Source organism: Pezoporus flaviventris, unplaced genomic scaffold (genome assembly GCF_033815535.1).
Source record: "Pezoporus flaviventris isolate CSIRO_AGI_PZ_B2104156 unplaced genomic scaffold, CSIRO_AGI_Pfla_v1 ptg000035l, whole genome shotgun sequence".
Classification (NCBI taxonomy): Eukaryota; Metazoa; Chordata; class Aves; order Psittaciformes; family Psittacidae; genus Pezoporus; species Pezoporus flaviventris.
The window spans coordinates 1,748,815-1,769,714 of record NW_026892583.1 but is presented as its reverse complement, the minus strand read 5'-3'; the positions used below and the strand labels follow the sequence as shown (position 1 = coordinate 1,769,714).

Here is a 20,900-nt window from a genome sequence, read left to right as displayed (position 1 = left end):
ACATACAGGCATTATTAAAAGTATATAAGCTTTCATTAAAAAATAAATAAACCGAATCCCCCCAAATCAATGTTAATTTTACAATTTGCGTGTACTTTAAAGCTTTCCATTCCTAGGGATGGACTCCCTCTACTTCCAATATATATTGCTTTACTAACAATGTCATTTTCAGTTCTAACGTATTGCTGGTGTTGATAGAGGAAGGAAAGGAGCAGAGCAGCCACGTCATATTTGTGTGGCACTATGCCAGCTACATCTCAGGAGACCTAAATCCACTTCTCAATTTACTGCACATAATCACTAAGGAAGACAACTTGGATGTCCTTCACTCAGCCCTCCCACTTACACAGGCGAAACAAACCAAATGCGCAAAACGGCTGCAATAACAAAAGCCAAGATCTGCTTTTGTACCCAAATGCATCCCTTACGTGGAAAGGACCAGGAAATACAGCTCTTGATGCTCTAGGAGGTTAAGCACCTCAGCTTTACTATAACCAATTAAAAGTGAATAGCCATAAAAGAGCAGATACTACTGTAGGGTAATAAACCAGACCTTATCAGTGACAGTGGTGCACATTACAAACTTCAAACTCATTCCTTGCTCTAATCCATCAGAAACTTCCTGGCTTTAACAGGCTATAAACAGCAGAAGCTTTGAAGTCCAAGGATTAGGATCACTAATAGACAGACTGAACGAGAGACTGGCCAAAGAGCCAAGTGGAATGCCCTGCATGGATCTGGAATAAAACAAGTTCATTTAATCAAACTGACCTCTCTAGCCATAGGCCAAGAGATTACAATGGTTATAACAGCAATAAAGGGACACTACAATTATTTGCTTCAGTGCAATGCTTAGGGTAATGTAAAGGCAAAACTGCTTTCAACTGTGCTCTCAAACCCACGATTTTAAGCTCTACAGGCAAAGCTTGTTGGGTTTTTTATTGTTGTGGGGTTTTTTAACTAGTTTATGACTTAGTGGTAAAAAATCAAACACCCTTCAAGTTTCAAGAATTTCTAAATACAAAATTAATAGAAGGATTTAACAAAAAAAGATCATTCTAATGACTGATTTCCTTTGACTCTCCTCTATCGCAGACTCACTCAAGGGAAATGTGGAAACAATCCATTTGGGTTAAATCCACGCACATCCAGTGCTCACACAACTGAATATAACACCAGAGCATTTTTGCTTTTAGGAACAAACCCTTCGTACTGCAAAAATTCCAGTTATCATCAATTTACAACACCTCTCATTCTAAAGGATTGCAAAACACTGAATAAACCACTAAACTTGAGGTGTTCTGCACTGCAGTATTTCAGGACTCTTTTAAAAGCAAACAGTAAAGCTGCTCTGCTCATAACTGGAGCAAGCTGCCAAAATGGCAAATGATCCAAGTGAATGGTAGCAATAGCTTGGCTCTGAGAAGCTGTTAGAAGATGGTAAATTGAGACTAGTGGTCAGGGATTCATTTTTACATTGTGTCTTGCAGCTATGCAGAAGAGCTAACTTCCAAGAGTGGAAGGCTACAGCAGCTGAAGCTTCTGACTAGATAATGACAAATTGAAGAGTCCTTACAACACGCTTTGTTCCTACAGACAGAATCCACAATCTAGCATCTTTTCGAACATGTATTGCTAGCAGACAACATTTCTTGTTCCATAAAACCACCACATTTTCAAATTAGAGTGAGAGATTCACGTGTAAAGCACCTACAAGGAATCTGGAGAGGGACTTTTTACAAGGGTGTGTAGTGACAGGACAAAGGTGAAAGGCTTTAACCTGACAGAGGTGAGATTTAGGCTGGACATTAGGAAGAAGTTGTTCCCTGTGAGGGTAATGAGGCATTGGCACAGGGTGCCCAGAGAAGCTGTGGCTACTCCATCCCTGGCAGTGTTCAAGGCCAGGTTGGACAGGGCTTGGAGCAACCTGCTCTAGTGGAAGGTGTCCCTGCTCATGGCAGGGGGTTGGAACTGGATGAGTTTTAAGGTCCCTTCCAGCACAAACCATTCTACGGTTTTAAGTTAGCAGCACAACCACTGGAATGCTTTTCCCTTTTAATCTACTTTGGCTTTTCTTATGCAAGTATTTCAAAATTTCTTATTTTGGAGGTATCCATGAAATACTTCTCAAAGACACATTAAGTAGAAGAGGGGTCATTCTGTAACACATGAAAATAAGCATGCTACCACCAGATGCACCCGCCTCCACCACACCTACCAGGGGGTCTTACCTTCTGGTGGATTCTTATTCTGGTTGTTCCAGACAACTAACAACTTGGAGAGACTAGGCACTTTAGACACCTCGGTGATGACTCGGAAAAGGCTCTCCACCCGGTCATAGGTCAGAACTATGGCTGTGAATCCTTGGGACTGAGGTGGGATCAATGGGAGGAAGAGTGGGTTGCTCACACTGCTCCATTTCTGTGAAGGAAAAGAAGAAAACAGGTAAACAATTGGATTGAAGTGACTTACCACAGTAGGGAGTAATTATTATGTTAGGGAGTATATCATGTAGCCAGGACTAGACCATCAGATTTGGAATTTGCTCAGCTCAAGCAGGTTGACTTCTCCAAACCTTTATTCCAATTTATTTCTTAATTCAATTTTCATTTTTGCCTAGCTGTAACGTTGCAAACAAGAGGGGTTTTAAGTAAAAAATAAAGTGGAAGGGGCAGATAGACCTGTAGAGAAGGAAAACCAAGGTTCATTTTGAACCCAGTTAGCACGACTCAATTCTCATTTACTAATCACTATTGCAAGACAATCTTATTTATAGTCAGGACTCAATAAACCAAGAGAAACTTAATCAGCACCATTTCAAAAGAAAAAAAAAAAGGGTTTACAACAAAACCAAAGCAATGAAATCATAAACCTGGCATAAAATGTATACCCAAGCAAAAAGGCAAAAGCAGGCACTAAAAAGAATAATGTACTAGCTTCTATAAAACTATGTTTATTTAATGATGGAAAAAACCACCTATTACATTAAACAAAAAAAAAGAAGGCATGAGATGCAAAGATGAGAGTGATCTACTTCTCATGAATTTTAACTAAGCCATCCCTTTTAAGACTTTAAAAGGTCTTACTTCAGTATACTGCCAGTATAAGGAAGCCAGCTCAGCTGGCAGAAGCCAAGACAGACAACTAAATTCTCACTAGATGTGCCAACCTCCTTTGGAGCTGACAACACGGGGGAGGAAGCAGTGCAGGGACCATTCAACAGGAATGAAAGCGTCGGCATTTCAGTCTCAACTTTTCCATTCCAGCTGACGTTCCAAGCAGGGGTCGGAGAGAGAAGCAAAGGGGAAAAACAGGACCTTTTGGGACGAGGTGAAAAGGGGAGCTGGGAAAGCAGAAACTGAGTGATGCTGTTTTGAAGGGAAGTCTTGAATCCCAGCCTGTAAAAACTATGAACACTCAGAAGAGGTTAGGAACTGCCAGCAGTTTACAGAAATACTGCAAGACTCTCCAGTTAAATTCATACCACAAGACTGCTTGTATCAAAAGGCAATGCAAGTTTTATAGACTCAAAGTTATCTGTTCATATTAGCAGGAAATAAACTTTGCAATTTTCCATTTCTTTATTTAGACTTTGGGTTACTTTATACACCCAGCAAACACCTTCCTCATGTTTAGCGATTAGACACCTCTAACTAGAGTAACTTCAAGGACAAGGATATAGAGAGCTTATTTACTAAAAGAGATCATAACTTTTGGACCATTTTGGTAAAGGAGAGAAAAATATGATGTGAATATGATTTCCTTCTACAAACACAGCAACATTGAAGGTTGAAGGTGGAAAAGACACTTAAAGTTAAGCACAGCACAGACATACTGTTTTATCCAGGATGGTCTAAAGGTATGTTCCTGGCAAGGATTTGTCAGTAGGAGTAATACCTTTTAGTAGGCTTCCTGTAATAGTTGGAAAGGCAGAGTAGTCTTCAGCTACACGTACTTTATCAGGTCTGGTACAAGTAACACTTGGCATAAGCTGTTTGTGAGTTTCCTAATGGAAAGCATGAAGTTCTGGTTTCAACCCAACAGGAGTAATAGGATAACATAGGAATAGTAACAGAATAATGCAGAACTTAGGTTCATGAAAAGGACGTTGGCTACCTGGGACAGCAGAGGACTGCACTCAGCAATTTAGAAAATACATCATAGAATCATAGAATAGTTAAGGTTAGAAGGGACCTTAAGATCATTCAGTTCCAACCCCCCTGCCATGGGCAGGGATGCCTCACATTAGACCATGTTACCCAAGGCTCTGCCCAACCTGGTCTTGAACACTGACAGGGACAGACCATTTACCACTTTTCTGGGCAACTTGTTCCAGTGCCTCAGTGCCCTCACAGTAAAGAACTTCTTCCTTATATCTAACCTGAACTTCCCTGTTTCAGTTTGAACCCATCACCCCTTGTCCTGTCGCTACAGTTCCTGATGAAATGAATATACATCCATTACTCCAGCAGCTGATATGTGCAGAAACAAATCTGCTTTCAGATTATTGCATTTTCTAAAATTAAATCTATTACACATCCTTTGGCTAATTCTACAAGATGACTGGTGGCAGATGGGGACAGCCCTCTGACTTTGCTCCAGCAAATCACAATGTAAATGCTACCAGAGCGTAATCCATCTCATTAAAATGTTACAGATTCATTTCCACACAACCCCCACTCCAAGAATGCTATCACCCAAATGACCCTTGTAACGTTGATCAGCTTCTTAAAACAACTTTCAGAAACCTCTCTTCATTAATACTTGAAGCAGAGGTTTAACATCATTCTTAAAACAACTTTCAGAAACCTCTCTTCATTAATACTTGAAGCAGAGGTTTAACATCATTCTTAAAACAACTTTCAGAAACCTCTCTTCATTAATACTTGAAGCAGAGGTTTAACATCATACTCAGAGAGCCAAGAAAATCTTGTGTTTCTGCCCTACAAGTAGTAGTAACTGGTAGAACACTCTATGGACAGTGCTTTATTTACTATGGGTGAATATTGCCACCTAAATTAGTATCTCCCACTTGAAGGTTTTCTAGTTACTTTTTCTCTCTGGCAACAGTATTTCCTAACAAATTGCTTGGTATAATACCTCTGGAAAAGGACTAATCCTTCTCTGCCATCTAAGAGTATTTTGGTTACTTACAGAAAAAAAATACAGATGCAAATGTGTGAGCACATGCACATCTGCCTAAAGTATCATGCTTTCTCTTAAAACCTTCAGTTTTAGGTACAATACTTAAATTCCAACTTTTACTACTGTCAGGTATGAAAATCCTCCCCTGCTGTTTATAACTTAGGAAAACTAAAGCAACTTTTGAGGTGTTTTTGCTCATGCACCTACTAAGGGATGATAGTGGGAGGGAAAGGCCTGTAGACGCACTAATGGATGGGAGAACCATACCTCTCATTTGAGAAAAACATTTCAAAAAGGCAATTAAGCATCTCTAAAGTGCCATTAAGAGCCAACCCCCTGCTGCCTGCCTGAAGAGTGTGTCTACAGTCTGAGACCTATTGACCCCACTTTCTGCAGGAAATCAGGCAAATTCAAGCCTCCATAATTTGCTAAAGTCTTCCAGATTTCTGCTTGGGAAAAGCAACCATAGAGGGGATTAATTCAACAGCAACCTAATTAAATCTCTATTATGGCAGCAAAGCATGAAGTGGATAATGACATAGGGATGGGTTCTCCCAGTCAGTAGTCAAGAAACCAAGTGGTGAGGGAACATTCCCTCCAGTCCCAGTTTTATTAACATTCCTGATGGGAATTCAGAGGAACTTTCAGGAAGAAGAGCAAACAGCAACAGTGGACTGATCATCCATCACCTTTCTTTGACAAAGTGCTGACACTCAGCTGTGGATAAGACAACCCTTCACTCTCACTAATATCATTAGAAGAGCCAGGATAATTAATCTAAGATTAATAGGTTGCTTATATAGGCAAAAAGGATCAAGTTCAAATGCCAGTTTCCTAAGAGTAATCGCATGTCACTTAAGTCTTACAGTCTCAATCACCTGACAGCTCTTTGCAGTTCACATGAATATCCACAGTAGTGGGACCTGAATGACAGTAAGAACCTAGGTATAACCTGAAGCAGTGGAGAGAGAATTAAGGAATGGGCATGTATACGAGGAAGGATCCATACTGCTGCAGCTGTCCTGTGCACGCTATCCACCAAAGTGCATGTGTAATAATGCCTTAGAAATAAGGCACCTTCCTTTACTAGAGATACATCAAATATTGCCCTACCTCTTTATCATTAAAACCAACTTGACTCCATTTTAGGAAAAGCTAACACATTAAAGACAAGGTAGCAAGGGAGCTGAATTCTCATTGCATGGGATGCTTAAGGTTGGACTCAATGTGGAGTCTTCAGGCTCAAGTTAGCAGAGAAGTTCTAAACAGACTGTTCTTAGCAGGTTACACAAATGAGATAGATGGGAGCTTCAAGATGTCAGTGAACACAACTGGCCTGAGAACTGGTTAATCATAACAAATGCCACAGAGCCTCAAAGGTATTGGCAAAATACTAGACATAACACAGGATCCTATCCCAAAATTACTTTGATGCACATTGAGCACCGTTGAAAGAGACCTGAAGAAAGATGCAGCAGACACATTATAAACTGCATCCCAGAATGGTCTCTAAAAAACCAGACCGTGTAAGGCTGTCCTGTATTACAGAAGAGAGTCAAGAACTTCCCAGCTATCATTTCATGAGAAAACTCAGCAGCAACACTTTAGAATAACAGAATTTCATTGCTCCCATGAACAGGACAGTGGGCTTTCCTCCTTATGTGTTTTATTCTCAATAACTAGACTTCTTGTTGTAACCACAGATTAGTGAAACCACACAGTTTGAGCAACAACTCAATTGCCTTTTAAAAGCACAGAAGTAAGGACAACACTGTGTTGAACTTCAACAGTAGCTAAGCAGTTCTATACACCTAAGCAAAACAGAGGTATATCCCCTGCCTCTGCGGGTAAGGCTTTTTCAGCTGGTTTGTTCTGAATATCAATCTAACCTCAATGTGGTTTCAATTATGAATTACCAGACCAGGAAAAAAAAAAAGCCTTGATTTATTCTATTTTGCTCCAGTTATTCATGATAAGTTTCTACTGAACACTTTCAGAAAGTATTTCATCATGCTTCCCACCCTCAAATGGTCATAGGACAAAACCAAAGGAATTCACCCCCTTCTCCAGAACCAACCATAGTGCTTACACTCTGCAAAATCACAAGCCAAGCTGCAGTGGCCACCACTTCATGTTTTGATGGAGATTATAAACCCTCCTCCAAAAAATATTAGCTACGAGACGGACAGGAGTTTCTACCTATTCCTTCTTGAGTGATAAAATCTAGTACTGCTACGAATGGTGACTTATGATTGCCAAAGTACATCACATAATTATAATACAGTTATTCAGCATACTTGTTTTTAGCCACTTAAATCTAATCAGCTGCCTGAGCCCTTCTGACAGAATCCACTGCCTGAACACATTCTTTTACAACAAAACACTCAGCTTCAGGCTCTTCTTTTCAACTCCTTGATTTCAGTAATGTGTCAAAGGAATAGATTTGTGAAGTGAGTGAGAAGTCAAGATCTGAGTTCATATTTACAGCTGACGTAATAGTTATGCTTTTTGGAATCCCTCAATCAATTTTCTTGCCATTCTATTGGAAGAATATTATAATATTATAACTTTATGAGAATATTTGAGCAATTTGAGAGAGAAAAATAGTAAGATTCATGGGTTTTCTTTCTTTCTTTCTCTCTCTCTTTCTCTTTCTTTCTCTCTTTCTTTTTTTCCCTTTCCCCTGACCCAAAAAATCCAGGGTATAATATAAATTGGGAAAACGAAGCTTAAAATACCTTTAATACTCTCAAAGCCAGAAAAGACAGTGAGTACTGAAAAGATGATTTATGGAAGCCAAAGCAACAAAGCCCTATTATTATCATTATCCATTTAATATTATTATCATCATCCATAACTATTGTTGTTAACATTAACAATGATAATTTTTAGTTAATGGCTCCCCTTATATACAGTAAAGCTGCCCAGTTGTGCAGCCACAGGAGGCACCAGGCAGTGCAACAAATAAGGTAAGAAAACAGCGATGAGACCTTCATCCTTGGCCAGCAAAATCTTTTGTTGGGTGCATCTCAAAAACAGCTTTGCTAAGATGACAGACATGTCTCTCAATTGTGTGTTTAAGTGCCTGCTTCTGAGCTAAACACAAAGCAAAAAGCTCTTAGGGAATATAAAACCCAGTGGTATTAAATAGTTTTGTATAATCTTAGGAACTAAAATGTCATTCAAGTTAAATATATGTCTCTAAATTGGAGAGATGTCAATTTGACAGGTGGACTGCTTGGTGGATAAAGAACTGGCTGGATGGCCACACACAAAGAGTTGTAGTCAATGGCTCAATGTCTGGCTGGAGACCAGTAATGAGTGGTGTCCCTCAGGGATCCGTGTTGGGACCGGTCTTGTTCAACATCTTCGTCGCTGCCATGGACAGTGGGATTGAGTGCGCCCTCAGCAAGTTTGCCGATGACACCAAGCTGTGTGGTTCGGTTGATAGCCTGGAGGGAAGGAATGCCATCCAGAGGGACCTCGACACGCTTGTGAGGTGGGCTGATGCCAACCTCATGGAGTTTAACCATGCCAAGTGCAAGGTCCTACACCTGAGTCGGAGCAATCCCAGGCACAGCTACAGGTTGGGCAGAGAAGACATTCAGAGCAGCCCTGTGGAGAAGGACTTGGGGGTGTTGGTTGATGAGAAAATGAACATGAGCCGGCTTCAGTGTGCGCTCGCAGCCCAGAAAGCAACCGTATCCTGGGCTGCATCAAAAGGAGCGTGACCAGCAGGTCAAAGGAGGTGATTCTGCCCGTCTACTCTGCTTTTGTGAGATCCCACTTGGAGCACTGTGTGCAGTTCTGGTGTCCTCAACATAAAAAGGACATGGAACTGTTGGAACAAGTCCAGAGGAGGCCATGAGGATGATCAGGGGACTGGAGCACCTCCCGCATGAAGACAGGCTGAGAAAGTTGGGGCTTTTCAGCCTGGAGAAGAGAAGGCTGCGTGGAGACCTCACAGCAGCCTTCCAGTATCTGAAGGGGGCCTATAGGGATGCTGGAGAGGGACTCTTCATTAGGGACTGTAGTGACAGGACAAGGGGTAACGGGTTAAAACTGAAACAGGGGAAGTTCAGGTTAGATATAAGGAGGAAGTTCTTTCCTGTAAGGGTGGTGAGGCACTGGAATGGAACCAGGGCAACCCATTCCAGGAAGTTGTGAATGATCCATCCCTGGCAGTGTTCGAGGCCAGGCTGGACAGAGCCTTGGGTGACATGGTTTAGTGTGAGGTGTCCCTGCCCATGGCAGCGGGGTTGGAACTGGATGACCTTAAAGTCCTTTCCAACCCTAGCTATTCTATGATTCCATGAAATCTAGCTTCTGGTTCTGTCAACTGAATTCAACAATCGGTTGTTCATGCCTCAAAGATTACTATTTACAATGGAAATAAAACGACACATTAGATACTAGCCACACACCATAGGATAACTGTGAGGTTATCTACCGTTGGGTAGGAGAAGAATCCTAATCTCTGCAGGTAAGTTAAAGAACCAACTGTTAAATCATGTTTCACAGAGACAGAGAAATGGCAATACTTGTAGCGGAATATATGTGGCATACTCAACTTCTCCCTAATACTAACACTGGAAAAAACATACTGATAAACTGAACTTTAATTAGCATAAGAAAGAATACGTACCTTCTAACAAAATAAAGGAAAATTTCATGCAGCTGATTCAAATGAGGTAACTGGAAATACAGCAGGAACGGAAACCTAATATTGTACAATGGAAAGAAGATGAGCATTGCCCAGAAAGGTGTTAGCTTGTTTTCACTTACAGGTCAATAAAGAAGTGTAGGTCAGTATTTGCTTAATGCTCTGAAGATGAAGAATGGCACTGGGATGGAAGTACAGTTGTAACAGTGGCATTATCTGGAGGCTGAGGGCTGTAAAATCCTAGCCAAATAGCTCAGAAACAGTTCAGCTGTTTAACAAGTGTCAAGTGCCTGGTCATTGGCAGAAGCTCACGAAGTATTGTGTAAATGAACATTTTATTAGGCTTTGCTAAATGAATGGCACATTTTGCACCAAGTTAATTTGGCTGGTTTAGTTTAAACCAAATGATGATGCTGTTTTCTGCCTTGCTGGAAGAAATGAAATCTGGTATGTTTATTGTTCGGCATACTGATATTCTCAAGTGAATCTCAGACTATGGTCTGTATCATCCAAGGTCAAAGCTCAAAAGCAGCCCCTGTCAAGCAAAACCTTCCATGTTTTATAGGTCTGCATTCTAAACAGTCTTGAGAGAATTTCAACAAAAGCAACTGAAAAACTTTGGAAAAACCTTGTGTTCCTCACTTTTCAGAAAGCCACACGTTGGCAAGGAATGATGCAAAGCAAGAGGAGAATTGAAATGATCTATAAAGAAGCACAAGTGAGAAAGCAAATTACCTCTATTAGAGCATAATAAAGTATTTAATTGAAGATAACAGATCACATCTCAAACCCGGGTCATTAGTTCAAATCCAGCCCAAACTGGTAGTCATCACAGTGCGCACCATGGAAGTGACCATTTTCTGGTTTACTTGAATACAACTGATTGTTTCTGCCTAACGGATAATGCTAGGGCCAAGAAATACAAGAAGCACTAAACTCCCATGCTTGCAGCAACAGCCTGTCTGAGATAAAGGATTCAAGTGGTCCAAGAATGAATTTCAGGCCCCAAAAGCATCATTTGCACCTCTTCATTAAAAGGAGGAAATAGCTTGTAGTGCATTTTTTTGTTGTACTATTTTGAAGTACTATTCCATAACATATTAGTCTGTCATATGCTACTAGTCTTCCACTTCCTCAACAGGATAATGGGTGAGTAGGAAAATAATCCATTTCAGAATGCATTTTTTTTAGCACAGAAAAGCCAAGGAGTCTTCAGTCGACCCATACAAACACCTAAAACTGCTCGGATCAGCTCCTCAATGCAATGTACTAACTACAGAATTAACTGCATATCCATTTATCTTCTGTGTACCTTATAGTCCCTCCTGCTGAAAAAACACCCTGTACTGCTGCTGTATCCACATGGTGGTGAAGATACTCAGGCAACAGTCTCACTAATAACTTTGAGCCAATATAAACCAAACTAACGCCAAATAAAGCAGCTTTCCAGCCACCCACTCCCTTTCCCCCCCCATTCCCCTCCAACCTTTTTTCTTTTGCTGTTTCATTTTTATATCATGAAATTTATTAATTCACCACAAGGGAATTAGAAAATTTAAAAAGAAGGTAGCACATTGAGAGAGAAGTCGTCATCCAAGTGCACAAAAGTGCAGGACTGCTTCTTTTGGCAACAGTACCTGCTTAGTGTGGTTAAAAGTGTTTGGGAAACTACAGACTCAACACAAGGCAGGCTGGTGCTTCTTTGTGTTGAGACTTGAGAAATATCTGGAGAACAGGAATAAGGCTTATAGAATCATAGAATCATAGAATGGTTTGGCTTGGAAAGGACCTTAAGATCATCCAGTTCCAACCCCCTGCCATGAGCAGGGACGCCTCTCACTAAACCATGGCACCCAAGGCTCTGTCCAACCTGGCCTTGAACACTGCCAGGGATGGAACATTCACAACTTCCTTGGGCAACCCATTCCAGTGCCTCACCACCCTTACAGTAAAGAACTTCCATCTTATATCTAACCTGAACTTCCCCTGTTTCAGTTTGACCCCATTATCCCTTGTCCTATCACTGCAGTCCCTGATGAAAAGTCCCTCTCCAGCATCCCTGTAGCCCTTTCGGACACTGCAAGCTCCTCTGAGTTCTCCACAAAGCCTTCTGTTCTCCAGGCTGAGCAGCCCCAACTTTCTCAGCCTGTCTTCACATGAAAGGTGCTCCAGTCCCCTGATCATCCTCTGATCACCCTTATCTATATGCAGACCTAGCCATGATCACGCTTCACTGATTTTAAACGCACAAATATCACTTCCACGCTGTCCAAGATAAGAGTCATTTCCTCAGATACAAAGAAATCAGTGTAATTTTGCTGAAAAGAGAATGCAATCATTACTGTGTTTGCAGATGTGTCCTCATTCCTAATTTGAGGAATCAAGAGTCAAACTCTTGATACTCAAATCTTGAGTACCAAGAGTTAAAAATAAAACAAAGAGAAAAGCTTCAGAAAATAGCCATAAGTGCCTATTGGTCCTGCTTTGCAAGTGACATCAAACTCGAGGCAGTCTTCTGTGAAAGATGCAGCTTTTTCTTCATAGGTGCTGCTGTTACAAATGTCATCCAGTGTTTGAGGCTCCTAAAAATCTCTTTTACCTATCATACTTACAGGCTGTAATCTCTTCAGTGTTTGCTAACTTACTGTAAGCAAAATAACAAGAGGCAGTACTACACGAAATCATAGGAAATAGACTGAAATCAGATGATGAATCTTAATATTGGAAGCAAACATTTAGCAACCAGGATACTGTTTTCTGTTACTTCTCAGGATCCTAATGACATCCTAAGCAAAACTAAAACCTATAAGCACTCAAAGAAAAAGAATCCTTAAACCAAGGAGACAGGCAGGTAAGCAACCATGGCCAGGGATTCTTTCTAGGTAAGGATCCTCTTCTTGCACGATGATCTTGCACGATGATCTTGCACAGACAGCAAACCCTCCTATCTGTCAGAAAGGTGTGTTTGTCCTAGCAAGTAAGCTCGTAAACCCATTAAAGCTGGCATTTCCTGTGTAAATATTCCATAGGCAAATCCATGCTCTCATTTTCAACCCTCACTATTCAGAGCACAGGGATCTCTGTGCTGCAAGCATCTTGCCTTAAAATGGTGATTGCACCTCTGCACTTTCTGATCATCTGCCAACAGCTTCTACATAGTCTTCTGCAACTCCACGATTCTATCTAAGCCATGTAACAGGAACAAGAGCAATACAGATGATCACTGCATTAAACCTTACTGACCACAGCATCACAAGGAACAACAAGCAGAGCTGGAAGAACTGGGTGCTGAGCTGGCTAAGTTTGAAGGCAGAATATACGTGGCAAGTTCTGGAGGTACCGCTCTGGCCAGTAATGCAAGAATTTATGACACTCAGTTATTCACACATTTCACTGTTGTGTTAATGTTAACTCAAAGGGGTTTCATTTTAAAAGTTACCCATATCCTGGCCCTGGGGCTGAACTGAAGTAATTCTCTATAAAATCTTCAGTCTTGGAGTTTATTTACAGAAAAATATGGCAATTTTCCTGTAAATGAGGAACATATTCAAGTCATCTTTAGTTACTCTATTTTCTTATCAGAGTTAGAGGATACAGTTGGCATCTTCCCCTACCTCAAACGTACTTACGTATCTACTTTCCAGCTATAATGTTTTATCCAGGCTTACCAGAAATTGTAACAGTGCTGTGAATGGACATCAGGCACAAGCTTAGATGAGAAACATACTCAGGCTCAAGTGCACCATGACTGCCCTGACAAGCAGACACCAACTGTGGAATTTTGACTAGCACAGCTATTAAAAATAAACCAAATATTTAAAAGAATTAAAGTAACTATTATGAAATTGACTTTGTATTTATTAGCAGATACTGTATATATCTAAATTATTCTATATTCTAAATTGTCTGAAGTTACAAATCAGCCAAGTCCTGAAAAATATGCTCTCCTATAGATCACAGCTGTAATATGCTCTCTTCTTAAAGAGATAAAGTCAGAGAAAGGATATCTAAAAATCTCAAAGATAAATTGGAGAAGATTCCTGTTATTTGCTTCGAATGAAAGAACAAGGGTCAAACCCAAACAGCATTGACTGCCTTAAACAAAAAACAAAAGAGGCTGATGGAAGGAGTAGCTATCAACCCCCCCAGCTAAAGATGCCACAGAATTGGGTACTGTTGTTCTACAAATGTAAACTGCCCTTGAACAATTCCTGATCTGAATTCCATTTGCTTTAACTGACCCTTTGAGAAACAATCACAAGCATTCTCTGTTGCTGGCTAATATGGAACTTACACAGCCCATAAAGGAACTTTAAATGACATTGCTGTTTCATATTGAAGCAAGAACTGAATTCATGCACATATTAAGCAATGTTCATAGACTAGAATAAACATCAAATTCTTTCAGCTGAGACATAAAACCACCAAGGAACTGACCATTCGTGGCATGAGAGAATCACGATATGAGGTGTCAACTCCAACGTCCTGGACAAACTCCAGCCTGTGTAATTGCAGACAGCCTTTAACCTCTCTTTGCAACTGCACACTGACACAATATCCCTGCCCACTCCTTGTACTGCCCTAGCAGGGTATTCCTGTTATGTATTCCTCCACAGAGTTCTGTTCTGTATGCTGCTGTGTCTGTGGTCGTAAACCTTCTGCCCAAGAACCTCTAGGTTGAATGAGTAACATAAATGGTTTTTCCAAGTGTATATTAAAAACAAAGAACAAAAAGAAGCCTGCTTGTTGTTCAGAGTAAGACTGGCTTCCCCAGAAATGGAGAGAGAGAACCCAGGAGAAGATGGGTTTGCATCCCCTATAAAGACTGAGTAATCCTAAACCTACTTTCTTCCTTTTACTAGATGTTTCAAGGTGTTCTGCTAACATCATCTAATGGTATTAAGATGCTCTGATCTCCTCTTATGAAAGCACATGTTGTGCAGCTTAATTTCTTCCTTAATTACTGCCAAGTGCCACATTTTCTCTTTAGGCAATGAAACAATAGATTATTAATGCCTTTGGCTAAGCCACAGAAAATCATCTTCTGAAAGCCAGCAATGAGCTTCTAACTCTTAGTCAGCAACTGGTCACACTATTGGGATGAAGGGTTTAAAGTAAAACACATTCTACTCCTAAGAGCTCCTACCCAGCTTGCAGAGAAACTCTCTCTACACCATCATAAAGCCAAACAGTTAACAAGTTTGGTTTTATTAGTAAAACAAAACTATGTTTTATATTTTGACACAGAGAAAATTAACTGATTATGAGTGAAAATCATCTGCAGGCTTTTATATAGTAAAAAAATCAGAACCAGCTGCTTGGTGCAGAAGGTTAATTAACACTCCAGTGTTTCTTCTGAACAGAGGTGGGTTCAAACAGTGAAACTTCTTTTTCTTTAAAGGGAAAACAAAATTCCCCAGCACAACTTTGATCATCAGTGCCTTTATAAGAGAAATTATGGAGAAATAACATGGAGAAAATTGTAGGCAGAGGAAGAATTAGCTATTTCATCAGAATTACAGGAAAAAGCTTTGCAGACTGTGTAAGATCTTCAGTATTTCCACTGCAGTTAGTTCACTTTTAAGACGACTAAGCTTCAGCTTCTCAATTCAATAGGAATAAAGAAGCATGTGTATGTAGATGCAGGCATGAAAAAGAAAGAAAGAAAGAAATAAGCAAGCGATTTAGTGTGTGCAACAGCAAAAGGAAAAAGTTCGCATTTCACTGTCAGGATATAAAATGCACTGCTGGTTATTTTGCCAGTTGTCATAAAATATATTAGCTTCATCTGTGCAAGTTACCAACACAACAACACAACACATACACAAACACGCACCCACAGAATTATTACCAAGTTTCATAGCACATACCTTTTATACAAGGCAAAAACCCCAACAAACCTACAATTTGTTTTATGAGTAAATCGAACGAGTTTGCTTACCACAGCTGGGGGATCATTCCAATCCTCATAAGAAATGGCAGCATATGGGTAAATTCTGTCATTGATAATCTGAAGAGTAGCAAGAGCAATTGCTTTCATTGATCGAAAATATGCTTCCCAGAACCACCTTGCCTGTAAAGAGAATAAAGCTCACTGTCACACTGCACAGATCCAATGCTTAATAATCAATATTGGCTTGCCATGCATGGTATGTTCCATGCAGTCAATGTGTATGGTGGAGATTAAATTAGGAGGCATGTTTATTGTAGCTAGGATATTTCCATAGAGCCTGAAGGCTTCAAACTCAGCTCCACTCCCCAAAACCCAGCATTTGCAACCAATAAAAGGAAGCAGCAGCAATGCTTTGCAAGTGATTGAATAGAATGAGAATACATGAAGGAATCACTTTCACACTTTAGTCGTATGTTTCCCTCTTGAAAAATGTCAAAAGCAGTTTAACAGTAGAAGAAATTGCTATTATACTCCGTTTTCCCAAGGCAGAGGAATCCAAAGTGCAGCTAAACAGCCAAACAAAGCATGCAGCCTAAAAGAAGCCACTTTTTAACATCAGTATTCGAGACAGCTGATCAGCTGGAGAATGTCAGTGCTCATGAACCAAACTAACACCTTCCCAAGTCTTCCAGAAAACAAATATTATGCAAGTACATGCTACGATTTTTACATAAAAGTACATGTGTGTGCCAATTTGTTACAACTGTTCATCTGATTTACAAGATAGTGTAAAACCACTGAAACGAAACGGGATTTTCTTATACACAGATGCACTGAATCGCACAGATGAGTCATCTTCCAGCTAAGTCCCTGTCATGCAAGTTCTAATCTTGTCCCAGTTTCTGTATAACACATAAATGCTGGAAGAAAAACAGGTTTTTGGCAATGAAAATGCTGACTTAACTGATTCTCTGTTAGAGATGTAAACAGCCTTTTGAAATGCCTAGAACCATCCAACGATCCTGTAGGACCCCAACCAACCCAGGAGGAAACACACTTTGCCAGTAAATGCAGTTCAGGAGTTTCGTCCCAAGAGATATGAATTCATTTCAATGTAATTTTCCTTGAGGAAACTTCAGCACCTTGAAGCATCTAGCACGTAAACTGGCAATCTCCTTATGGTTCAGTATCAGCTGTAAGAGTGTGTTTTGCATCTAGTCATAGAGCAATTAAAAGGTTTTTTTTTCATTCACTGGAAGCATAAGAAGCTTTCAGAGCCAGAATGTAACCACTGAAGACAACATGCAAATTTGGGCTAGTGCTATATTACTCTTGCCACAGATTCCTTAAACAGCAAAAAGGCTTTAATCATATACTATGATAATATTAAGCCATATTATTTAGCATATTAAGTTACTGACAGAATACTGAGCTTCTGGAGGAATACCAGACTTTGGTACTATGAACCCAAAATAACTCTCATTTACCAGTGTGTCTCACTCTGCAAGACAGTACTTTAATATAAGACAAAGAGTGATTCCAATATGTAGACCATGTGCTGATGCTTTCCTATGCTACATAACAGGATACAGGAAAGATTATAAATAGGGAAAATACAAGTTCAACAGGCAAATATGCACATATTCACACATGTTCTACCTTGTACCTTGTGTGCAAGCTATGGGATTCCGAACTAAAGACTATTGCTGAAATACTGGCCCTAAAACTCTACTCTATGGGTATTTTCCAAAACAGGCTCTTCAAAATAGTCCTGTAAACATTTAAGATTAAAATAAGCCAAGTTATAATTAAATAAGCAAACTGGAAAAGAGTTAAGTGCTCTGTGGAGCGCTACGTTTATTGGGAGAAAACATGAACAACCGTAAGCCTCACTACTTCAGAGTATTTCAGAATTCTACTAAGGAGACTGATATCAGAGTATGTGCAAAATTTACACCTCTCTGGAGCTTGCCATCCAGAGACAATGCAAAGCCATTTCACTCTAGAACAGAATCACTTCCCTCTCCCTTATTTCTCTCCCTGGTAGGACTTAACAAGCTGATTACCAAGAACACAGAACAAAATGAATATTCTATGATTATATATATCCAAAATGAGTATTATGCATGTCCACCTGTAAAAGGAGAATTATACAAACAGGTCAAGAATAATGTCTGCCTTCCTAAAATACCAAAAAGACCTTAAATCAAGGAAACACCACATGTTAAGCACAGGATGTAAGTACTCCTTACCCCATGCTCCATTTCTTAAGAGAAAATGTATTATCCAGAACTCATACAGCAACTGATATAAAACCAGCAGCAGATGAAGAATTAAAACTGACCAGAACAATAAACTTCTCTATTCAAGCACCCTAAATAAACAAAAGTAAGAACACAGATTTCAGATTTCATTTTCACATTAGACAACAGTTTAGAACCATTGCTACAATCAGCACTAAGGAGAAAGGAGAAATTATTTTATGTAGCCTTTTAACATGTAACTTTATATAGCAATTAAGTAGCTATTAATTGTGTGTCATACACACAGGACTTTATGTCACTGTTATTAAATGACAGCATTCCTATACTGCTCTAACTCAGATTGTTTATACTGTAATATCTATGAACATCAAGCTTCGTAACAACCAAAGCTGGTTTTCCTCCTTCAGCAAAACCAGAATGGATCTGCTCTAGCGTCTCTTTGCTGAAAGAACACTTGCAACGTGAGGCAGGATTACACCTTTATACCAGAAGCAAAACTGGAGAGAAGGGCAGAGGGAATTTACTTTTTATAGACTAATATTTACGTAATTCATTTTTTGTACAGAGCCAGAAAATGTTCCCACAGTTGGCTCTAAGTTTTCTGGGAGCTGTGTTTCTTTAAGGCAGAACTCAAAACCTTCCAAGGGGATTTGAAGTCTCCAAACAGATGTTTCAGGGTCTCATTACTTCCTCCCCACCTTGTTTGCTTTTATAAAGCAGAACTGATTAACATGGCTTGCCAGTGTCTGCTGCTCAGCATGTGAAGTTACTAAACATGTTGGGAAAGTTTTCTATTGGGAAGATATACATCGGTTCCATTTGAAATGTATTTTCTGCTGTAGTTGGTGTGGTTGAAAAGCTTTTGTTGGAATGTAATAACTAGAGGAGATAAAAATCCCATTAATATATTTGGGATACAGGAGAAACAACAAGAAGAGATCTGTTCCTGACTCATGCACCAACTTTCTTCTGAGCTGCCCATTTCTCTTTTCCATATCTATGAATTCAGAAGACTAATGGTTATATACTTGAGAGCAGCTTTAATATACTCGGCAATGGTTTTAAAGTATGGCAATCATAGCATACTAATCAGACCTACCTGAAAGCTTTCCAGGATCTTGAAATAAATCATCCATAAGTACAGATCTTATCTTCCACACAGCATTGGTTATACACATATTCTATGACTATGATATGGTCAGGCTGCCATTCCTTTCAACCTGAACTGAAATTAACTTCTAGTACTCCAGGTTTCAGAACACACTACATGGACCACAGACTTGTAGAGAATGCTAACATTTTTATATACCTAAATATTGCTTAGGTCATGAGCAATCTAAATTGTACATACAGATCAAATGCATACTTTATACAACTTCTAAAACAGCACAGATGAATGGATGTCAACCTATGGGACCTTGCTCTGGGTGTATAGCTTACCAGAAATTGCAAACAGGTATTTAAGAAACACAGCTTCTCTTTCCCTTCTAGATTTCTAGATAAATAGAAAATCTAGGGTAGATCCTAGAGAAAAGATGAGAAAACATTACTTTCTGTAACATTCTACCGACGTGTGTAAGAACCAAGCATAGCATAATGCATGACCTGAATGAGAATGAGAAATACGTTATATTATTAGGTTGCCCAAGGGGTGACTTGAATCTCTAATAATACAATAAATTCCCCATGAAATTAATTTACCCGAGTTCAATTTCTGCATAACATTTTACAAAGCCAAGACAGCTTCGCCATGGAAGCCAAAGACTGAAAGAACTGGAGACCAAACTCTCTCTCCAAGCAGTGAACCCTGCAGACCAAGGTCACAAACTCAGGTGTATCAATAAGCAGCTCTAAGTTGTATCCCTTCCTTCCTCACCAGACCACTTTCAACTGCTGCATCCTCATTAGACCAGCCATGAAAACCCATGACTTTCTGTAAAGGCTAAAATTGCTTAATGTAATATAGAGGTATTCATTTATCCCTACAAATACATATGCACACCTTGAGGAACACTAACCATACCTGTAAGGCAGAAGAAAAAGTACAGAAATGTTGTTTTCTTCCTCAAACCTGTAGATGGTATGGGGAATTCTGTGCTCTTTCAATCAATTAAGCAAACATCCAATCCCAAAGTTAAATTCCACATATTTTCAGTTTCATGATTTTGGTCAAATGGACTCCAAAGAAACTAAATTGACAGTATTCAGCATATACTGGTACAGGCAAGAGCTTGGGATGGAAGCATGTGCAGTTATTTTCATAGGAAACAACAGGCAGGAGCACACAGCAATAGGGTAGCCTATTCACAGAAGGTAACATTTATTTAGGTAAGGTGTTATTTTCCTTAGAAATAAACACACTTGAAGGCCTAGCATCTTTTTATAAGCTCTTTACAAGCCAGAATAGCATCAGGTTACAGACTCCATTCATATAGTGTTTATAAGTTCTAGTGTTAATGCCACTAATGGTGCTCCGGTGTAGAGTGTAAGACAGATCAATGTAAATCTTTTGGTTAGTTTGTGAAAAGAAAAACACTGGGCATGAGGCAGGGAAAGGAATACTTTCTGTAACATTTGGATCAAGGGGAAAACAGACTGGGAAAGGAACTTTCTAGCCTCCTGTCTTTTCACAGCCTATGATTTGGTGGGAGTTGGTAAAGTTAGCAAAAGGGGAGAAAACAAGGTTTGCAGAGGAGTAGTAAAAGTTAACTGCCAATAAACCACCACCTCTCTCAGCTTTTAGGTCAGGCGCCATGATGCTGTAAGATTTTGCCCCGCTGCAGGAGTTCAGTGTTTCCAAAATGCTTTAAAAGGTTTACGAGGCTTTGAAATACAACCATTTTCACACAGGGGCGACTCTACTTAAATGCTTTCCCTTCTAGATGGCTCTGGTGTTCCTGGTTTTTACCCTCAGACCAGCTGGGTTTGGGAAGTC

The 20,900-nt window shown here is 39.8% G+C and overlaps 1 protein-coding gene across 1 annotated transcript in view; it reads right to left on the bottom strand.

Moving 5' to 3' along the window:
• EXT2 (exostosin glycosyltransferase 2) overlaps positions 1 to 20,900 on the bottom strand; it is a 78,186-nt gene that overhangs the window by 27,682 nt on the left and 29,604 nt on the right. Inside the window, exons 7-8 of the mRNA XM_061462162.1 lie at positions 15,750 to 15,881; positions 2,232 to 2,421 (exon numbers count right to left, since the gene is read on the bottom strand). Coding sequence (XP_061318146.1) covers positions 2,232 to 2,421; positions 15,750 to 15,881 — 322 coding nt within the window. The remainder of the gene's footprint in view (positions 1 to 2,231; positions 2,422 to 15,749; positions 15,882 to 20,900) is intronic.